This window comes from Oryx dammah, unplaced genomic scaffold, assembly GCF_014754425.2.
Source record: "Oryx dammah isolate SB20612 unplaced genomic scaffold, SCBI_Odam_1.1 HiC_scaffold_13, whole genome shotgun sequence".
NCBI lineage: Eukaryota > Metazoa > Chordata > Mammalia > Artiodactyla > Bovidae > Oryx > Oryx dammah.
The window spans coordinates 15,118,542-15,133,992 of record NW_024070197.1 but is presented as its reverse complement, the minus strand read 5'-3'; the positions used below and the strand labels follow the sequence as shown (position 1 = coordinate 15,133,992).

Sequence of the window (15,451 nt, the reverse complement as noted above, 5' to 3'; positions counted from 1 at the left end):
CACTGAATTGTTAAATAGTGTGTTTGTAATAATAAAGAATGTGACACTGTGGATTCTTAGCTCCTCCCAATGAGTATGAAGCAGCCAATTCATGGAACCCAAGTGGTCAAAACAGACAATGCAAATTGAAAATCCTGAGAATCAGCCTGTTAGGAAACTTGTAGGGTTCAAAGGACCTGATTTCCTCTCACTTGATCTCAAATCACTGGTCCTTCAAGTGTGGCAAGTTTTGTGGAGGCAACACCAGTGTAGCAGTTAGATCTAAGGTTAGAACTAACCAGTGGTCTAATACAAAGATCTAAAGCTGATGTGTGTAGTGGGAATTCCTAATAATGTACTTTCACAACCTTGGGAAATTCCACAGAAATTACACCTGGAAAAACAGCATATATTAAGAACCTGTGTTAGTGATTATCTTGCGTGTTTTTCTTAAGAATAATCACCTTGTTACAAACCCCAAGGCCCGACCCAGAAGGGAGTATGGCTGGGATCATGAAAGCATGGACCTTGGAACACCAGGTCGGCGCCAGACAAGAACGCTGCCTGTGCACTTGCTGATTGTTCCTGAGACTAGCCCAGGAGGGAACAGCCTGGGGTAAACACAAGGAGATCTGGACAATGTCAGTGTAGTCCTTGACATTTAGGAGTACGTGATTAACACAGCATGTGTCTTGAGAAAGATAAGATCTGAGAAAGTCTTGTAGTCTGTGATTAGGAATAAAAACTGGACTCAGAGTGGAGTCTGCACCTCGGTCCTACAGAGGCTGCAGGTCCCCTGACCCATTCCACCAGATTTCGTGTTCTGTCTTCATTCTCGTTGCTCGCTCCCAGACCATTAGGGCAACAGATGTATTATGAATTTTCAGGCTGTGCAGTGCTGAAGGATGCCACTTCCAAGAGGACATACACAAACTTATCTGAGAGCAGGTGATTCAGACACACACCACAGATCTCAGATCCATCAGAGAGAGCCCCATCTTCAGAAACTCATAGGAAATATGCCTTCCTGCATGTACTCTGGAGAACAGGCAATCATATATTTGCCCATGGGCATGCACACATGCACACACAGAGACATGGCTGCGCCGCTACCAAACTTCTGGCATTTCTCTGAAAGAGCTTCTCTCTCCCATTCATTTTATTAAGAAGTCTGACTTCTAGGGCTTCCCTGGTAGTCCAGTGGCTAAGAATCTGTCTTGCAATGCAGGAGATACAGGTTCCATGCCTGGTCCGGGAAGATCCCATTTGCTATGGGGCAACTAAACTGGTGTGTCACAACTACTGAAACCCATGCCCCTAGAGCCCGTGCTCCACTACAAGAGAAGCCACCAAAATGAGAAGTCTAAGCTCTGCAATGAAGAGTAGCCCCTGCTTGCTGCAACTAGAGAAAAGCCTGCATGCAGCAATGGAGACCTAGCACATCCAGAAGAACACCACCAACAACAGTCTGACTCCTGTCGGACACAGTAGCCTTATCTGGTGGTAGGCACAAAATACACTGTCATCCAAAGTGTGCCCGAGTTGGGAAGAGCGTGGGCAAGTGTGTAGTGAAGCCAGGTGAGCTGCCTGTCAGGACTCTGGAAAAGTCCCTGGACAGAGCTGTTCAGGTTGTGTAATAATATAATAAGTTGTTGTGTTTTCACTTGAGGAAGGGATGCTATCCAAGGACTGTGGGTTAAGTATGGCCATCTGTATTCATGTACTTGCTGAGTACTGACTGACTTGTGTTCTATGGGACCTCAGATAGACTTAAACTTTCTGGTCCTCATCTTTGTTATCTGTAAAATGGGCATAGATACTGTTCCCTATCATGGTAGGTTTGTGAGCATTAAGTGAGGTGAGTTTAAGACACTAAGCATAGAACTGACACAGAATACTTGCTCAATAAATAATATCTGCTATTGTTACTATTCAAAGTATAACATAAGGTTTCTTTTCCTCTCATCTCATCTCTAGCAAGCTGAACAAAGAGTCGCTCTGTTTCTTCTTTCTCTCCTATCCACCTTCCCCTTTCCTCCCCACCCTCCACCATTCCTCATCAATAACCCCGCCCCTCCCCTAACCTCGCCCCTAGCCCCTCCCCTCCGCTCCCATACCCCTCCTTTCCCCATCCTTAGCCCCTCCCCTCCCTCATAACCCCGCCCAGGCCCAGCAGCTCCACCGGGCACAGCCCTGACTCAACGGGGCAGGAAGCTCATGGTGTAGTTTGGAGGGATAGTGGCAAAGCCCACGAGTTTGGGGGACACGTTGATGTCCTGGGGCGACTGTGGGGACTTGAAGCGGAAGTTCTGCATGATGGTGGTGAAGAAGAGGAAGAGCTCCATTCTGGCGAGGCCTTCTCCGAAACAGTACCGCTTTCCTGAAGGACCAGAGGCGTGGAGGTGAGGCCTGTTCTCATGGTTGCCTGACCCCCTTTACCGACCCCCGGCTGCGTCCTCTCAGGGAAGAAGGACTGGAATATCGAGGCTAGAGAAACTTGCAGAGAAGTTGCTACTCCTCTCTGAGCCCGTTTCCCTAGAACTTTTGGTGGGATGAGCCCAGACTGTAGCAATTGGAACTTTGGATGCCCCTTGCCCATAAATACACACTCAAATATGGCTACTGCTGTCATCACCTTTCTAAGAATCTGAAGGATTTAAATGACCTTGGACTTAAATTTCTCACTCTGGGCCTTGATTTTCCCCATCTCTGAAAGGGGTACAGATTATTCCTTTTCTTTTGCTTTGGCCCAGGCTCTTGGTAGTTATGGGGATTGCTCATTGGCCCCAGAGTATATGGTAAGAAGGACTTCCAAGCTGGAGAAAGAAGCTAGGTTAAGCCTTAGAGATGAAGGAGGCCCCTGTGGGTGTTGACTTGGCAGTGTCTCTTACCGATGGAGAAGGGCACAAAAGCATCACTCTTCTTAAATTGCCCCTTCTCGTCCAGGAAGTGCTGGGGATTGAAATCTCGGGGGTTGGAGAAGAACTTGGGGTCTCTCAGCACGGAACCCAGCATAGGGAACACTTCGGTGCCCTGGTTGAGAGGAGGGAGGGGACTTTGATAAGGTGGAGTAAGGGATGGGTATGATGAAAGCACATTGTGGGCAGAGGGGGAATTTGGGTGCCCTAGGTGAGGACAAGGGAAGGCATGAGAGTTGGGGTCCTCTGAAGGAGGTGCTTTGGGGGACATGAGATTCATGTCCTCAAGACAGCAAGTTTGGCTGACATGGGGCTTATGTCCCCTGAGAAGGGAAGTTTGAAGAGCACAGGTTCTATGTCTCCTGGAGCAGATGGTTTTGGGGACACATAGTTCCATGCCTCCCATGGCAGGAGGTTGAGGGGTGGGGAGGGTCATGTTTCCTGAGAAAGGAATTTTGGGAGACATGGGGTTCGTGTCCCTCTAGGCAGGATGCTTGGGGGACATGAGATCATGTCTTTGAAGGTCTAGGGGAAATGAGGTTCATTTCTCTTGAGACAGGAATTTGGGGGGCACACAGGGTTCATATTCCTTGAGGCAAGAGGTCTGGGGAGGTCTGGAATTCAGGAGTCTCCAAAGGGGAAGGTGGCAGGGGCATGGTAGTGGGGAAAGTCTTTGATTAGGGGAGTGGGTCCCGTGGGTCATGGGCTGGGAAGGTTCTAAGGGGAATGGGGTTTAGGGTCACAGGGACGGGCTGGGTGGGGCAGCACCTTGGGGAGGAGGAAGTCTCGAAACTTGGTATCCTTGGTGACTCTGCGGGCCAGGCCCATGGGGATCATGTCTCCGAATCTCTGGATCTCGTGGATCACAGCCTCTGTGTAGGGCATCTTGGCCCGGTCCTCAAACTTGGGCTGACGGTTCTTGCCGATCACGCGGTCAATCTCCTCATGGATTTTGGCTAGGGGAGGAGGGAGAACATATTTAGCTCTTGAGGGGACTCGGGGCAGGAATGAAAACCCAAATATGTACAACATGCATGACATCCATGTGTGATGTGGATGCAGACCACTCAGATCAGACGTCGGCTGTAGACACTGTTGGTGCAGGGTATTGTTCGCTTTGTTGCTGTTTAGTTGCTTCAGTTGTGTCTGACTGTTTGTGACCCCATGGACTGTAGCTTGCTGGGCTCCTCTGTCCGTGGGCTTTCCCAGGCAGAAATACTGGAGTGGGTGGCCATTTCCTTCTCCAGGGGATCTTCCTGACCCAGGGATTGAACCTCCATCTCCCGCACTGGCAGGCAGGTTCTTTACCACTGCGCCACCAGGGAAGCCCACCTCCTTCACCTGGTCCTATGGAAATCATGGGGGAGGTGCAGAGGAAGAGTCCTGGGGAAGGTCTGGAGGAGGGGGCGGTGGGCACTTGGTTGGGTCAGCCGCAGAACTGTGTACCAATCAGTTCAGATATTTTCAATATTTTAACAGCTGGTGAGACTTGGCTGGTGCTTATCAGCCAAACATCACCTAGTCTCTAGAGAGCAGAGCGTGTCTGAGGGTCCGTGGACCTGAGAGAGATGGGACCATCGCAGCAGGCTCAGAGGAATTTGGGGGAGGGGTCCGTGGTGCCCGCTTCCCTGCCCTCTCCAGCCTTACCTTCCACATCTGGGTGCTTCATGAGCAGCAGGAAGCCATACCGCATGGTCGTGCTGACCGTCTCGGTGCCCGCAAAGAAGAGGTTCAGGGTTGTCATCACCAGGTTCTTCCTGTAGAACTCCGTGTTGGGATTCTCCTTCTCCTGCATGGACAGAGGGCTTCAGGTGAAGCCCTGTGCTCTGAGGGCCCTTCTGGGGGTTTTCCCTTTGGACCTGTCTCTTTATTTTATAGGGGCTTCCCCGGTGGCTCAGACAGAATCTGCCTGCGGTACAGGAGACTCGGGTTCAATCCCTGGATCAGGAAGATCCCCTGGAGAAAGGAATAGTTACCCACTTCATATTCCTGCCTGGAGAATCCCGTGCATGAACTGAGGAGCTTGGTGGGCTACAGTCCATGGGGTCGCAAACTGTCAGACACGACCGAGCGAGTAACAACACTCTATTTTATTACCTTTTCAAATCAAATCCCCCCGTTTTTGGGGGGTGTGTGCCATGTGACTCGCAGGATCTTCTCTGACCAGGAATTAAACCCCGGGCCCTTGGCAGTGAGAGTGCAGAGTCCTAACCACTGGGGCCTGTGGGCTAAGTCACTTCAGTGGTGTCTACCTCCTTGTGACTCCATGGGCTGTAGTCCACCAGGCTCCTCTGTCCATGGGATTCTCCAGGCAGGAATACTGGGTTGCTATGCCCTCTTTCAGGAGATCTTCCCGACCCAGGGATCGAACCCACGTCTCTTCTGTCTCCTGCATTGGCAGGTGGGTTCTTTACCATTTGTGCAACCTGGGAAACTTGGTGCACGGTAGTTTTACAGAAATGTTTGCTATCGCGATTCACATTCATAAGTCCTGCCTGTGGACAGAACGGTTTAATAGGTGGAATGTGTGCTGTGCTAAGTCATTTCAGTCGTGTCTGACTCCGTGCGACCCCATGGACTGTAGCCCGCCAGGCTCCTCTGCCCATGGGATTCTCCAGGCAGGAATACTGGAGTGGGTTGTCGTGTGTCCTCCTCCAGGGGATCTTCCCGACACAGGAATCAAACTCGCATCTCTTATATCTCTTGCATTGGCGGGTGGGTTCTTTGCCACTGGTGCCACCTGGGAACTCCAGTAGTGGAAGAGTGATGGTTAATTATCACTGGGATTGTGAAGATTACTAGCTCAGTTAGTTAGTTATTTAAATTATTAGTTAGTTATTTAGTTAGTTAGATTATTAGTTCAGTCGTGAAGATTGTTAGTTCAGTTCAGTTCAGTGGCTCAGTCATGTCCAACTCTGCAACCGCATGGATGGCCGCATGCCAAGCTTCCCTGTCCGTCGCCAACTCCCGGAGCTTACTCAAACTGTCCATAGAGTCGGTGAGTTATTATTAGGCTGGGGGAGGGGTGATTTCGATGGGCCTCTGTTCTCCTCCACCCCTAGCCTGATTTCCCTCTGCCTGGCTCTGGACCTCCTCATCCTGGCTGTGAGGGTGTACCTCCTGCATGCGGATGAGGAAGGAGTCGATGAAGTCCCGTGGGGAGTTGGGGTCCAGTGTGCGCTGGTTTTGTTCCACCTTCTTGGCTATGAAGTCCTCTAGTCCCTGCAGCTCCTTAAAGGCCTGTTGCTGTGGCCCTGGTAGATATTTCATCACTGAGTAGAACATCTCGTAGAGCTGACAATGGGGAGGGGAGAAGGGGAGGGAAGGACAGCTGTCAGTGTGCAGGACCTCGTGGGAGTGGGCCCTGTCTCAGGGCAAGGCAGGTACTGGGTTACAGGTGTCTGCCCAGGTGTTTACATATTTTGATGAGGCTGGATGGGAATGTGTTTTCACAGTGAGTTACGTGTGAGGGCCCCTGTCCACGGAATACAGTGAGATGGACTGGAATGCATAGTCAGATATTCAGATGATGTTGGATTGGAGAAACATACCCGGGGTTCATATATCAGATGAGGTTGGGTTGGGAGACACCTGTCCAGGTGTTTAGCTATTTAGGCGGGACTTGTATGGGTGGTGGTCACCTGCCTAAGTGTTTAGGCATTGGTGTGGTCTCAGTTGGACACAACTGTCCAGATGTTTAGGGGGTCTGGGTTGGGGTTTCTGTGCAGGTGTTGAGGTACTAAAGTGGGGTTGGTGTGCAGGTGTTAAGGTGGGGAGATACCTGTTCAGGTGTTCAGATATTCAAATGGGCCAATGGAGGGCACTTCTGTAGGTGCTGGAAATGAGCTGGATCAGGGGACACTTATTTGGGTGTGTGGGGAACAATCTACCTAGGTGTTTATGCATTTAGGGGTCTTGGTTGGGGGACCTGTCTACATGTTCAGCTATTTAAGTGAACTGGGGAGGGGGCACTCTCTGGAGATTCCAGTGGGCTGGTTTGGGGCATCTGTGTGGATAACCAATGATTTTGGTGGGCTGAATTTTGAAGCACCAGGTGTCCAGGTAGTCAGGAAGTAGGCTGAGGTGACCACTTGCCAGGTGTTAAGAAATTCAGATGGAAAGAAAATATCTTTTTTTTTTTTTTTTTTGCCACGCCAAGCAGAATGCAGGATCTTAGTTCCCCGACCAGGGATCGAACCCATGGCTTCTGCATTGGAAGAGCAGAGTTGGAACCACTGGACCACCAAGAGGCCCCCTCCCCTTTTTTGAGATGGAGTGTCTAAAAAGGGACCACTTGTTAGAGAGTAAGATAAGCTGGGATGAGGACACCTGTCTTGTAAGAAAGCTGGGTTGAGGACATGTATCTTTTCTGCAGGTTTTGGTGTTTTTTTGGTGGAGGGTGCATCTTTTGAGATATCCAGGTGTCCTTGGAGACTGAGTATTGGGCTCTGGTGCAGCTGTTGAGTTGTCCAAGAGTGGTGGTCTGGTTTTGAGGGGACCCTGTCTGGGGGAGGATGGGAGTTTGGGGCACGTCTCATGTGTGTGTGGGGGGTGAGGTGGGGTGAGGAGTCGGCAGGTTGCCGTAGGAGCAGGGTAGAGCCAGGTCGACTCGGGTTACCTGCCCGGTAGACGTAGCGGTGAACTGGAAGCTTCCCAGCATCATTCGCAGTAGTGACAGGAACTCTTTGTCCTCGTAGTCAAAGCGGTCCCCGAAGACAATGGAGCTGATGACATTGGAGACCGTTCGGCTCAGGAAGAAGGTGGGATCGATGAAGGCGCCTGGGGGGATGAGAGCGCAGGGGGTTGGGGAGAGACAGGGATTTAGCGGAGAGTCAGCTCGGCGGGCTGATGCGGTCTGATGCGGTCTGAGACGTGAAGGAGGGCACGGTAATGCTGAACTATACTTCCAGCACCGGACCCAAGACCCTTCCCCCAACGTGGCCCCCCTTCCCGGGCCAGAACGCTGTGGCCGCGTCGGCTGTATCCCTCCTCCTCGCACACCACAGGGTCCCCCCGGCTCACCGCGAGTGCCCCGGAAGGCCTCGATGAGGAAGCCCGCCTCCTCCTGGATGCGCTCTTCAATGCCGCGCTTGCCCACGCCGAAGTCCCGCAGCGTCGTAATGGAGAAGCGCCGGAGTTGCTTGGCGCGCTCCCCGTTGCTGAACGCCACGCCTGCGGAGGCAGCGCGGGAGTTGGACGAGGGCCGAGCGAGGCAGGGCCCAGACCAGCCCCGGGCTCCCGGGCTCCCGGGCTCCCGGGCTCCCTAGAGAGAGAAGGGGTGGACAGAGAGAGCAAGGGGGGGAAAAGGAGGGTAGAGAGCCAGAGTAGGGTGTAGAGGGGAAGGAGGGATAGAGGGTGGGCGAGAGCAAGGGGCGAGGGAGGGAAGGGGGGCAAAGAGACAGAGGCTGAGACAAACAACGCAGACTCAGAGAAATGCAGAAAGAAAGACCTCATGCAAAGAACAGAATCGGAAAGAATGAGGCAAGACAGATATGCCAAGAGACACAGAGACACTCAGGGGAAGAGGAGACAGAGGAGGGAAGGAGGGGAAGTAAGATGCATGGAGATCTGGGAGGTAGACATAACCATGGCAAATTCTAAAGGACTTTCCGGGTGGCTCGGATGGTAAAGAATTTACCTGCAATGCAGGTGACCTGGGTTCGATCCCTGGGTTGGGAAGATCCCTGGAGGAGGAAATGGCAACCCACTCCAGTATTCTTGCCTGGAGAATCCCATGGACAGAGGAGCCTGGCTGGGTACAGTCCATGGGGTCACAAAGAGTTGGACACGACTGAGAGACTAACAGACACACGCAAAAAGAAGAGAGAAAAATAGGGAGAAAGAAACAGAGAGGCCCTGGGGGGAGAGACTGTTGCTAAGAGATGGAGGCATGGAGATTTTGAAGCAGAGATAATGGGAGATTCTAAGACAAAGGAAGAAGAAAGAGAGAGGGAAGGAGAGAGAAACCGGGGGAAGCCCAGAGCTTTAGAGAAAAAAAAAGACCAAAAGGCATTTGGAGATAGAGGACCAGGGTTCCAAAGCAGAAATCCCAAGAGGCTCTAAGAAATACAGAGAAGGAAGAGACATCGAGTGAAAGGGAACAGGGGCAGAGAGAAGCAGGGAGAAACAGAGATGCAGAAACTAAGACAAGATAGAGCAGGGGCAGGCAGCAATGCACAGGAGTAGAGACAGGAAGAGCAGAGGCAGTCAGGAGAAAAAAGCTGGGGACCCCGAAGTCTGTCTGACCGTGGCCCCTTCCCCTCAGTCTCCCTCACCATAGCCTTTGAAGAGCCAGTCAAAGGTAGCCTGCTCGCCTCGCCCACTGAATTCTTCAGCCTGGTCCACCAGAGCCTCCTTCACAGCATCGTAGCCGCACAGCACCACGATCTGCCGGGTCCCTAGATGGATCGTGAACACGGGGCCGTAGCGCTCGCTGATCTGATAGAGGTGAGTGGGAGTTAGTTGGTGGGAGTAGCCCCTATTCTGAACTGGCCCTGTACCCAGACCTCACATACTGGGATGCATTTGCTCACAGCTTCTGACTATCAAGGAGCTGGACATCTCAAGATACGGTTTTTTTCCTGGCTAGGACCCCGATTGTTGTTGTTGAGTTGCTCAGTCATGTCCGACTCTTTGTGACCCTATGGACTATAGCCTGCCAGGCTCCTATGTCCATGGGATTTCCCAGGCAAGAATACTGGAGTGGATTGCTATTCCCTTCTCTGGGGCATCTTCCCAGTGCAAGGATCAAAGCTGAGTCTCCTGAATCAGCAGATGGGTTCTTTACCTTTGGGCCACCAGGGAAGCCCCAGGACCCTGGTATTGGATCTTTAAAATTCCCTTCTTCTTTCCTAAGACTCTTGCCCAACACTGCCCATCCCCTGCCATAAAGCCCCAGACGAACTGGCCAGGCCGCCCCTCCTCATCCCGTTCCACCCATCTCTGCCCCATGACACCTTCATGAGGGAGTTGTACATCTGCTCCGTGTTCAGCTGCAGGTAGTTCCCGATGAAGGGCAGAGGAGTGGGCCCTGGAGGCAATTTCCCTTTGAGGTTCCTTTGCCGCCAGACAGACATCAAGACCATGATAGTCAGACAGGCCAGCAAAGCCACGAGGAGCAGCCCTGAGGCCAGCATGGTGGCAACTGGGAGTGATGGCCAGGTGGTAATGTCTGAGATGGCTGGCTTTTATACTACCTGGGAAAGCAGGACAGACTTTGGTCCTGATTATATAATCGTCTTATTTCACCTCTCATATACACGCCTCACTATGCTCCCTGCCTAGCTTGGGACCCAGCCAACCAGGAAGGAGGGCAGGGGCCTCAGGTCAGGTTAACAAGGAGAGGGCCCCAGGGTGGAATTTGTGGTCTGTGGGGAGAGACTGCCGTAGGGCTGTGGACTTAGGAGGAGACAGTAGATACGTTCCAGAACTGAAGATTTTGGGGAGCCCCTGAGCTTTGGACTTGGGATCTCAGAGTGAGAAGGTGAAGGTGAAGTTGTTCAGTCATGTTCGACTCTTTGCGACCCTGTGGACTCGCCTACCAGGCTTCTCCATCCATGGGATTCTCCAGGCAAGAACACTGGAGTGGGTTACCATTTCCTTCTCCAGGGGATCTTCCCAACCCAGGGATCGAACCCGGGTCTCTCACATTGGAGGCAGATGTTTTAACCTCTGAGCCACCAGGGAAGCCCCTCAGAGTGAGAAGGGACCCGCAAAGTTGTGGATTTGGAGGTCTTGGGAAAGTGAAAAATCACAGATCTGGATGTAAGGGTATTAGAATGGACAGGATGTGTGGCTGTGGATTTGGGGGTCTTTTGGTGAGGAGGGATGTAGGTTGAAGGGTCTCATGGTGGCAGCGGGAATTCCAGGGAATGGATTCAAGGGTCTTGAGGTGAGAAAGGACCCCTGCTGTGGGTGTGAGGTTCCTGAGAGCAGATTCCAGCTGGGTCTGGACTCAGCATCTGATCCCAGATGTTGACTTGCTTTTATTTTGGACATGTTTCTCACTCTCGATGTCCAGAAGCTTCATCGGAACCTCAAAGCGAGGTCACAGTGGGGGTCATAGAACTGACCATCTGTGGTTGGGCAAGAGGTGGAAGATCAGAGCTGTTCATCTGTGGAACTTTCCACAAAACTGGAGAATAGTAACTCACAGTCTCAACCGGTAGAGGAACTGGCCAGGGCTTGAGAAGTAGTAATAACCATCAATCTGATACCAAAAAAAATCCCAAATGTTTTAAGGGTTAGAATTCACACAGCATCCCACTGGTTTCCTACCCAGATCCTTAGGGAAGTCCACTATGTTGACTATATCATTTCTATTACTGTTAATGTTTTGCATTTTACATGTGAGTATAAATGAGGACAGGAGAGAGAGAGAGAGTGGGCAAGAGGCACGCATGTGACCCCCTCTGTCTCCTGCTTGGCACTTATTTCCTCTTTCTGGAATTGGGTTTCCCCACTCCCCAGAAGGTGCCAGTGGTAAAGACCCCGCCTGCCAGTGCAGGAGATGTAAGAGACCCAGATTCGACTCCCTGGAGGGCATGGCAACCCACTCCAGTATTCTTGACTGGAGAGTCCCATGGACAGAGGAGCCTGGCGGGCTACAGTCCATGGGGTCACACAGAGTTGGACACGACTGAAGGGAATTAGCACACACGCAGCAGTGCAAAGGGAGTGTTTGGGAGAGAAGGGTGTACTGGAGGGTGCGTAAAGTCCCCTTTAGAGGTGATTCCTGGACTGTCAGGGCTTCTGTTAGCAGGCAGAGGAGACTATGTCAGGAGAGCTTTGGGTAAACTCCAGTGTCAGGAACAGAGAGAAATCCTGGGATTCTGAAAGTACGGGAAGAGAAAAGAGGAGTGGTCCCATGTCCTCCCTTCACGGACATTTTTCCTTCATAATGACACTTAACCCCATCACAGTACTAACTGTGAAGATTACGTCCACATCCTCATGATCTCACTGACTCCCCGTAACAGCAGGGCTGGTTCACTATTGTCTTCACTTGGCAGTTGAGAAGCCTGGGACTCTATAAAGCCGCTTGCTGGAGGTCACACAGGGAGCAGGTGAAGGAGCTGGAACTGGAGCTCTCTCCTGGTTCTCCTTCCATGGACTGGCCTAGCCCACCCTGGGGGCCACGGGAGAGTCAAGGTTGGAGGCAGGTAAGTGCTGACATTCGCATCAGCCTTGGACACAGGGATTACATTAGGTTCTGCTTCTGGCATTAGGTAGCCCTGGGGAGGCAGGGTATCCTGTTTTCACTGAGCCTGCCCCCCAGGTAGACACTAGGATTAAAGTTGACATTGAACCTGATGCCAGGAAAACAGTAACAGAGCCACCTGTGGTATCAAGAGGGCTCTGAGGGTAGGCACAGGTAGCCCTTGGGGCTGCCTTCAGGACAGCATAAGGGTGGCACCATAGAGATCCAGAGGTTGGTCCCAGTGGGTTCTGATATGAACATCCCGTGGGTGCTGAGATGGATCCTCTGTGGGCCTGAGAGGGGGCCCCAGATGGACCCCGGATAGGCTCTGAAAGTTGGACAACCCTGCTCAGGTGCCACCTCTAACCTTGGACAAGAACCAGGGGTCAGGCTGGTACTCCTGGCGCTGGCATCTTGCTAGGTCATTCTAGGCTGCTGAGCCCTGAGTCCTTTGGGGAGGGGACAAAGGGCAGAGAACAAAGCAGAGAGATGAAAGTTGTTTGTTGGTTTTGGAGGGGGAAGAGGAGGACAAGAGGATTAGCTCCGGCTTGGCAGGTATCAGTCTCCCTAATCCTGATCACCAGCTGTACCTGGGCTGGCCCCACGCCTGCGCCCGCCTCTTCCCCCTAATTCCATGACAAGAAGGGAGGTAGAAATTTGGGGAGTTTGTTTTTCAATGAGATTGGCACCCGCGAGGGCACTCACTAAGTGTTCAAACAGGCTGCTGCGAGCTGGGTGGGGAGGAGAAGCACTTGGGGGACAGTGAGGTCAAGTGAATTTGACTTTGATGTTGGCCCTGGAACATGGAGCAAGAGGTTACTGTCCATCATCACGTGTTGTATCTCCTGGAGGCAGGCAGGACACGTGCTAGCCTGTGGTGGCCTGGATATGGGCTTCTAGAGTAGTAGCCCATAATCAATTAATAGACTTATATTTTTGTATATCTGAGATGCAGAGAGTTGGGATCGTCAGTCCAGATGGAAAGTGAGGTTAATTAGTTCCATTATACTACAATGGAAAAAAAGTCTGTAAGGTGAGGCCAGGCCATTTCCATCCTCTTTTGGTAAAATATTGAGTGGTTGGTAAAGTTTTGTATAATATACAGAAATAAAAAGCACTGAAAAAAGTTAAAAAACAACAACAACAACAGTTTAAAGAGTAGCTAGTGGTGAACTGGGGAAAATCCTTTCTCCTTGCTGGGTCTCAGTGTCCCTTTCAGGACGATGGAACAGCGGTTAAGAGCAAGATGAAGACATAGATTGGAATCCCCTCTGTGGTTGTGTCACCTTGAACAGATAACCTCACCTCTCTGGACCTTATGGAGCCAATGATGGTACCCACCTCTTAGCCTCTTTTGGTAAGGAATCAGTAGGTTAAAGCATTTGAGCTGCATGGCAGTAAACAGTCACTATTATTCGTTCTTACCATTAATCCATGGAATGAAGGCCACAGATAAGAGGTTCTCTAAGCATTCCTCTGGCGTGCTGCGATTCGTGGGGTCGCAAAGAGTCGGACACGGCTGAGCGACCGAACTGAACTGAACTGAAGCATTTCTCTGTATTTTACATTCTCTGGCACAAAGTCTTGGAAGTTTTTCCTTTGGAAAAGGAGACAGAGAAAGTTTTTGGGGGAACCTCCCTCCCCATTTCTTCCTCCAGACAGCAGAACTGTATTCCCTGGACGTCCCTGGTGGCTCAGTGGTAAAGAATCCGCCTGCCAGTGCAGGAGACACAGGTTCGATCCCTGGGGTCTAAGAAGGTCCCACCTGCTGCAGGGCAACCAAGCTAGGGCACCAACTACTGAGCCTGCGCTCTCGAGCTTGAGAGCCACCGTTACGGAAGCCCGCGTGCGCAGAGCCCGCGTGCGCAGAGCCCGCGCGCGCAGAGCCCGCGCTCTGCAGCAAGAGAAGCCACCATAATGAGAAGCCTGCGCACTGCCACGAAGAGTGGCCCGCGCGCCCCACAACTAGAGAAAGCCTGCGCAGCAGCTAAGACCCAGCACCACCAATAAAATAAGATAAAGACGTCTCTTCTTAAAAACAAAGAAAGGAAAACTGTACCTCCTGGAGCTGTGCTAGGAAGTGGATCTCTTAGGCACCTCCGGGAGGGATGATGGTTAGGCAGTGTGACTTTCTGTGTGTCTTCCTCTTTCTCCTCCCCTGCAGGCCAGCCTGCCCTTCAACCCTCTTGTGTGCTTCTGAATCTGTTTATATTTGTGTCATTTTGTCCAGTGGGTTTTCCTAGATGCCTCAGTCATTTTTCTCCTTATTTATTTATTTAGAGACATATCTTTTAGTTGAATTAGTAGACTTTTATTTTGTACCTCTGAGATGCTGGCAGTTGGGATCCTCAGTCTAGATGGAAGGTGAGGTTAATTAGGTACACTGTACTACAATGGAAAGAATTCTGTAAGTCAAGGCCAGGCCATTTCCATCCTCTTTTGGTAAAAGTATTGCTGCTGCTGCTGCTAAGTTGCTTCAGTTGTGTCTGACTCTGTGCGACCCCATAGACGGCACCCCACTCCCGCCCCTGGGATCCTCCAAGCAAGAACACTGGAGTGGGTTGCCATTTCCTTCTCCAATGCATGAAAGTGAAAAGTGAAAGTGAAGTCGCTCAGTCGTGTCCGACTCGCAGCGACCCCATGGACTGCAGCCTACCAGGCTCCTCCACCCATGGGATTTTCCAGGCAAGAGTACTGGAGTGGGGTGCCATTGCCTTCTCCAAAAGTATTGAGTGGTTGGTAAAGTTTTGTATTATATAAAAAGATAAAAAGCACTGAAAAAAGTTTTTCTAAAGACTATTTAAAAGAATTTTGTATCACAGAAAAATTGAGCATTCCCAAGTTACACCTTCCCCCAATACACAGTTTCTCCAATTATTGAATATTTTACATTAGTATGATTAGTATGGTTGTTGCTGTTGAGTTGCTAAGTCATGTCCACCTCTTTTTGTGACCCCATGGAATGTAGCCTTCCAGGCTCCTCTGTCCATGCAATTTCCCAGGCCGGAGTACTGGAGTGGGTTGCCATTTCCTTCTCCAGAGGATCTTCCCAACCCAGGGATCTAACCCGCGTCTCCTGCATTGCAGGTGGATTCTTTACCACTGAGCCACCTGGGAAGTCTGGTTAGTATATTTTGTATTAAAAGTATAAGCCAATACATTATTATTATTAAAGTCCATGCTTTATTTAGATTTCTTTCCTTTACCTAATGCCCCTTTTCTCCTCTAGCATACCAAGTTACATTTGATTGTCATGTCTCCTTCAGCTCTTTTTGGTTGTAAGTTTCTCAGACATTTCTGGTTTCTTTGTTTTTGATGCCCTTGGTAATTTAAATAAGGACTGGTCAGATATATT

At 50.9% G+C, this 15,451-nt stretch overlaps 1 protein-coding gene across 1 annotated transcript; it reads right to left on the bottom strand.

Annotated features, from left to right (window-relative positions):
- Window positions 1–408: 408 nt before the first annotated feature.
- On the bottom strand, window positions 409–10,078 carry LOC120872402 (cytochrome P450 2A13). The gene is made up of 9 exons (XM_040252738.1): window positions 9,854–10,078; window positions 9,173–9,335; window positions 7,920–8,069; window positions 7,516–7,676; window positions 6,015–6,191; window positions 4,545–4,686; window positions 3,666–3,853; window positions 2,871–3,012; window positions 409–2,359 (listed from the first exon to the last, which is right to left on the bottom strand). The coding sequence occupies exons 1-9, from the start codon at window positions 10,031–10,033 to the stop codon at window positions 2,178–2,180; spliced, it is 1,485 nt and encodes a 494-aa protein (XP_040108672.1). The 5' UTR covers window positions 10,034–10,078; the 3' UTR covers window positions 409–2,177.
- Window positions 10,079–15,451: the final 5,373 nt, after the last annotated feature.

Coding starts and splice junctions, on each gene's coding strand:
- LOC120872402 (XM_040252738.1), bottom strand. CDS start 10,033: ATGCTGGCCTCAGGGCTGCTCCTCGTGGCTTTGCTGGCCTGTCTGACT. Junction 4,687..6,014: donor TCCTCATCCGCATGCAGGAG/GTACACCCTCAC, acceptor CTGTCCATGCAG/GAGAAGGAGAATCCCAACAC. Junction 3,013..3,665: donor GAGACTTCCTCCTCCCCAAG/GTGCTGCCCCAC, acceptor CCTCTCAACCAG/GGCACCGAAGTGTTCCCTAT.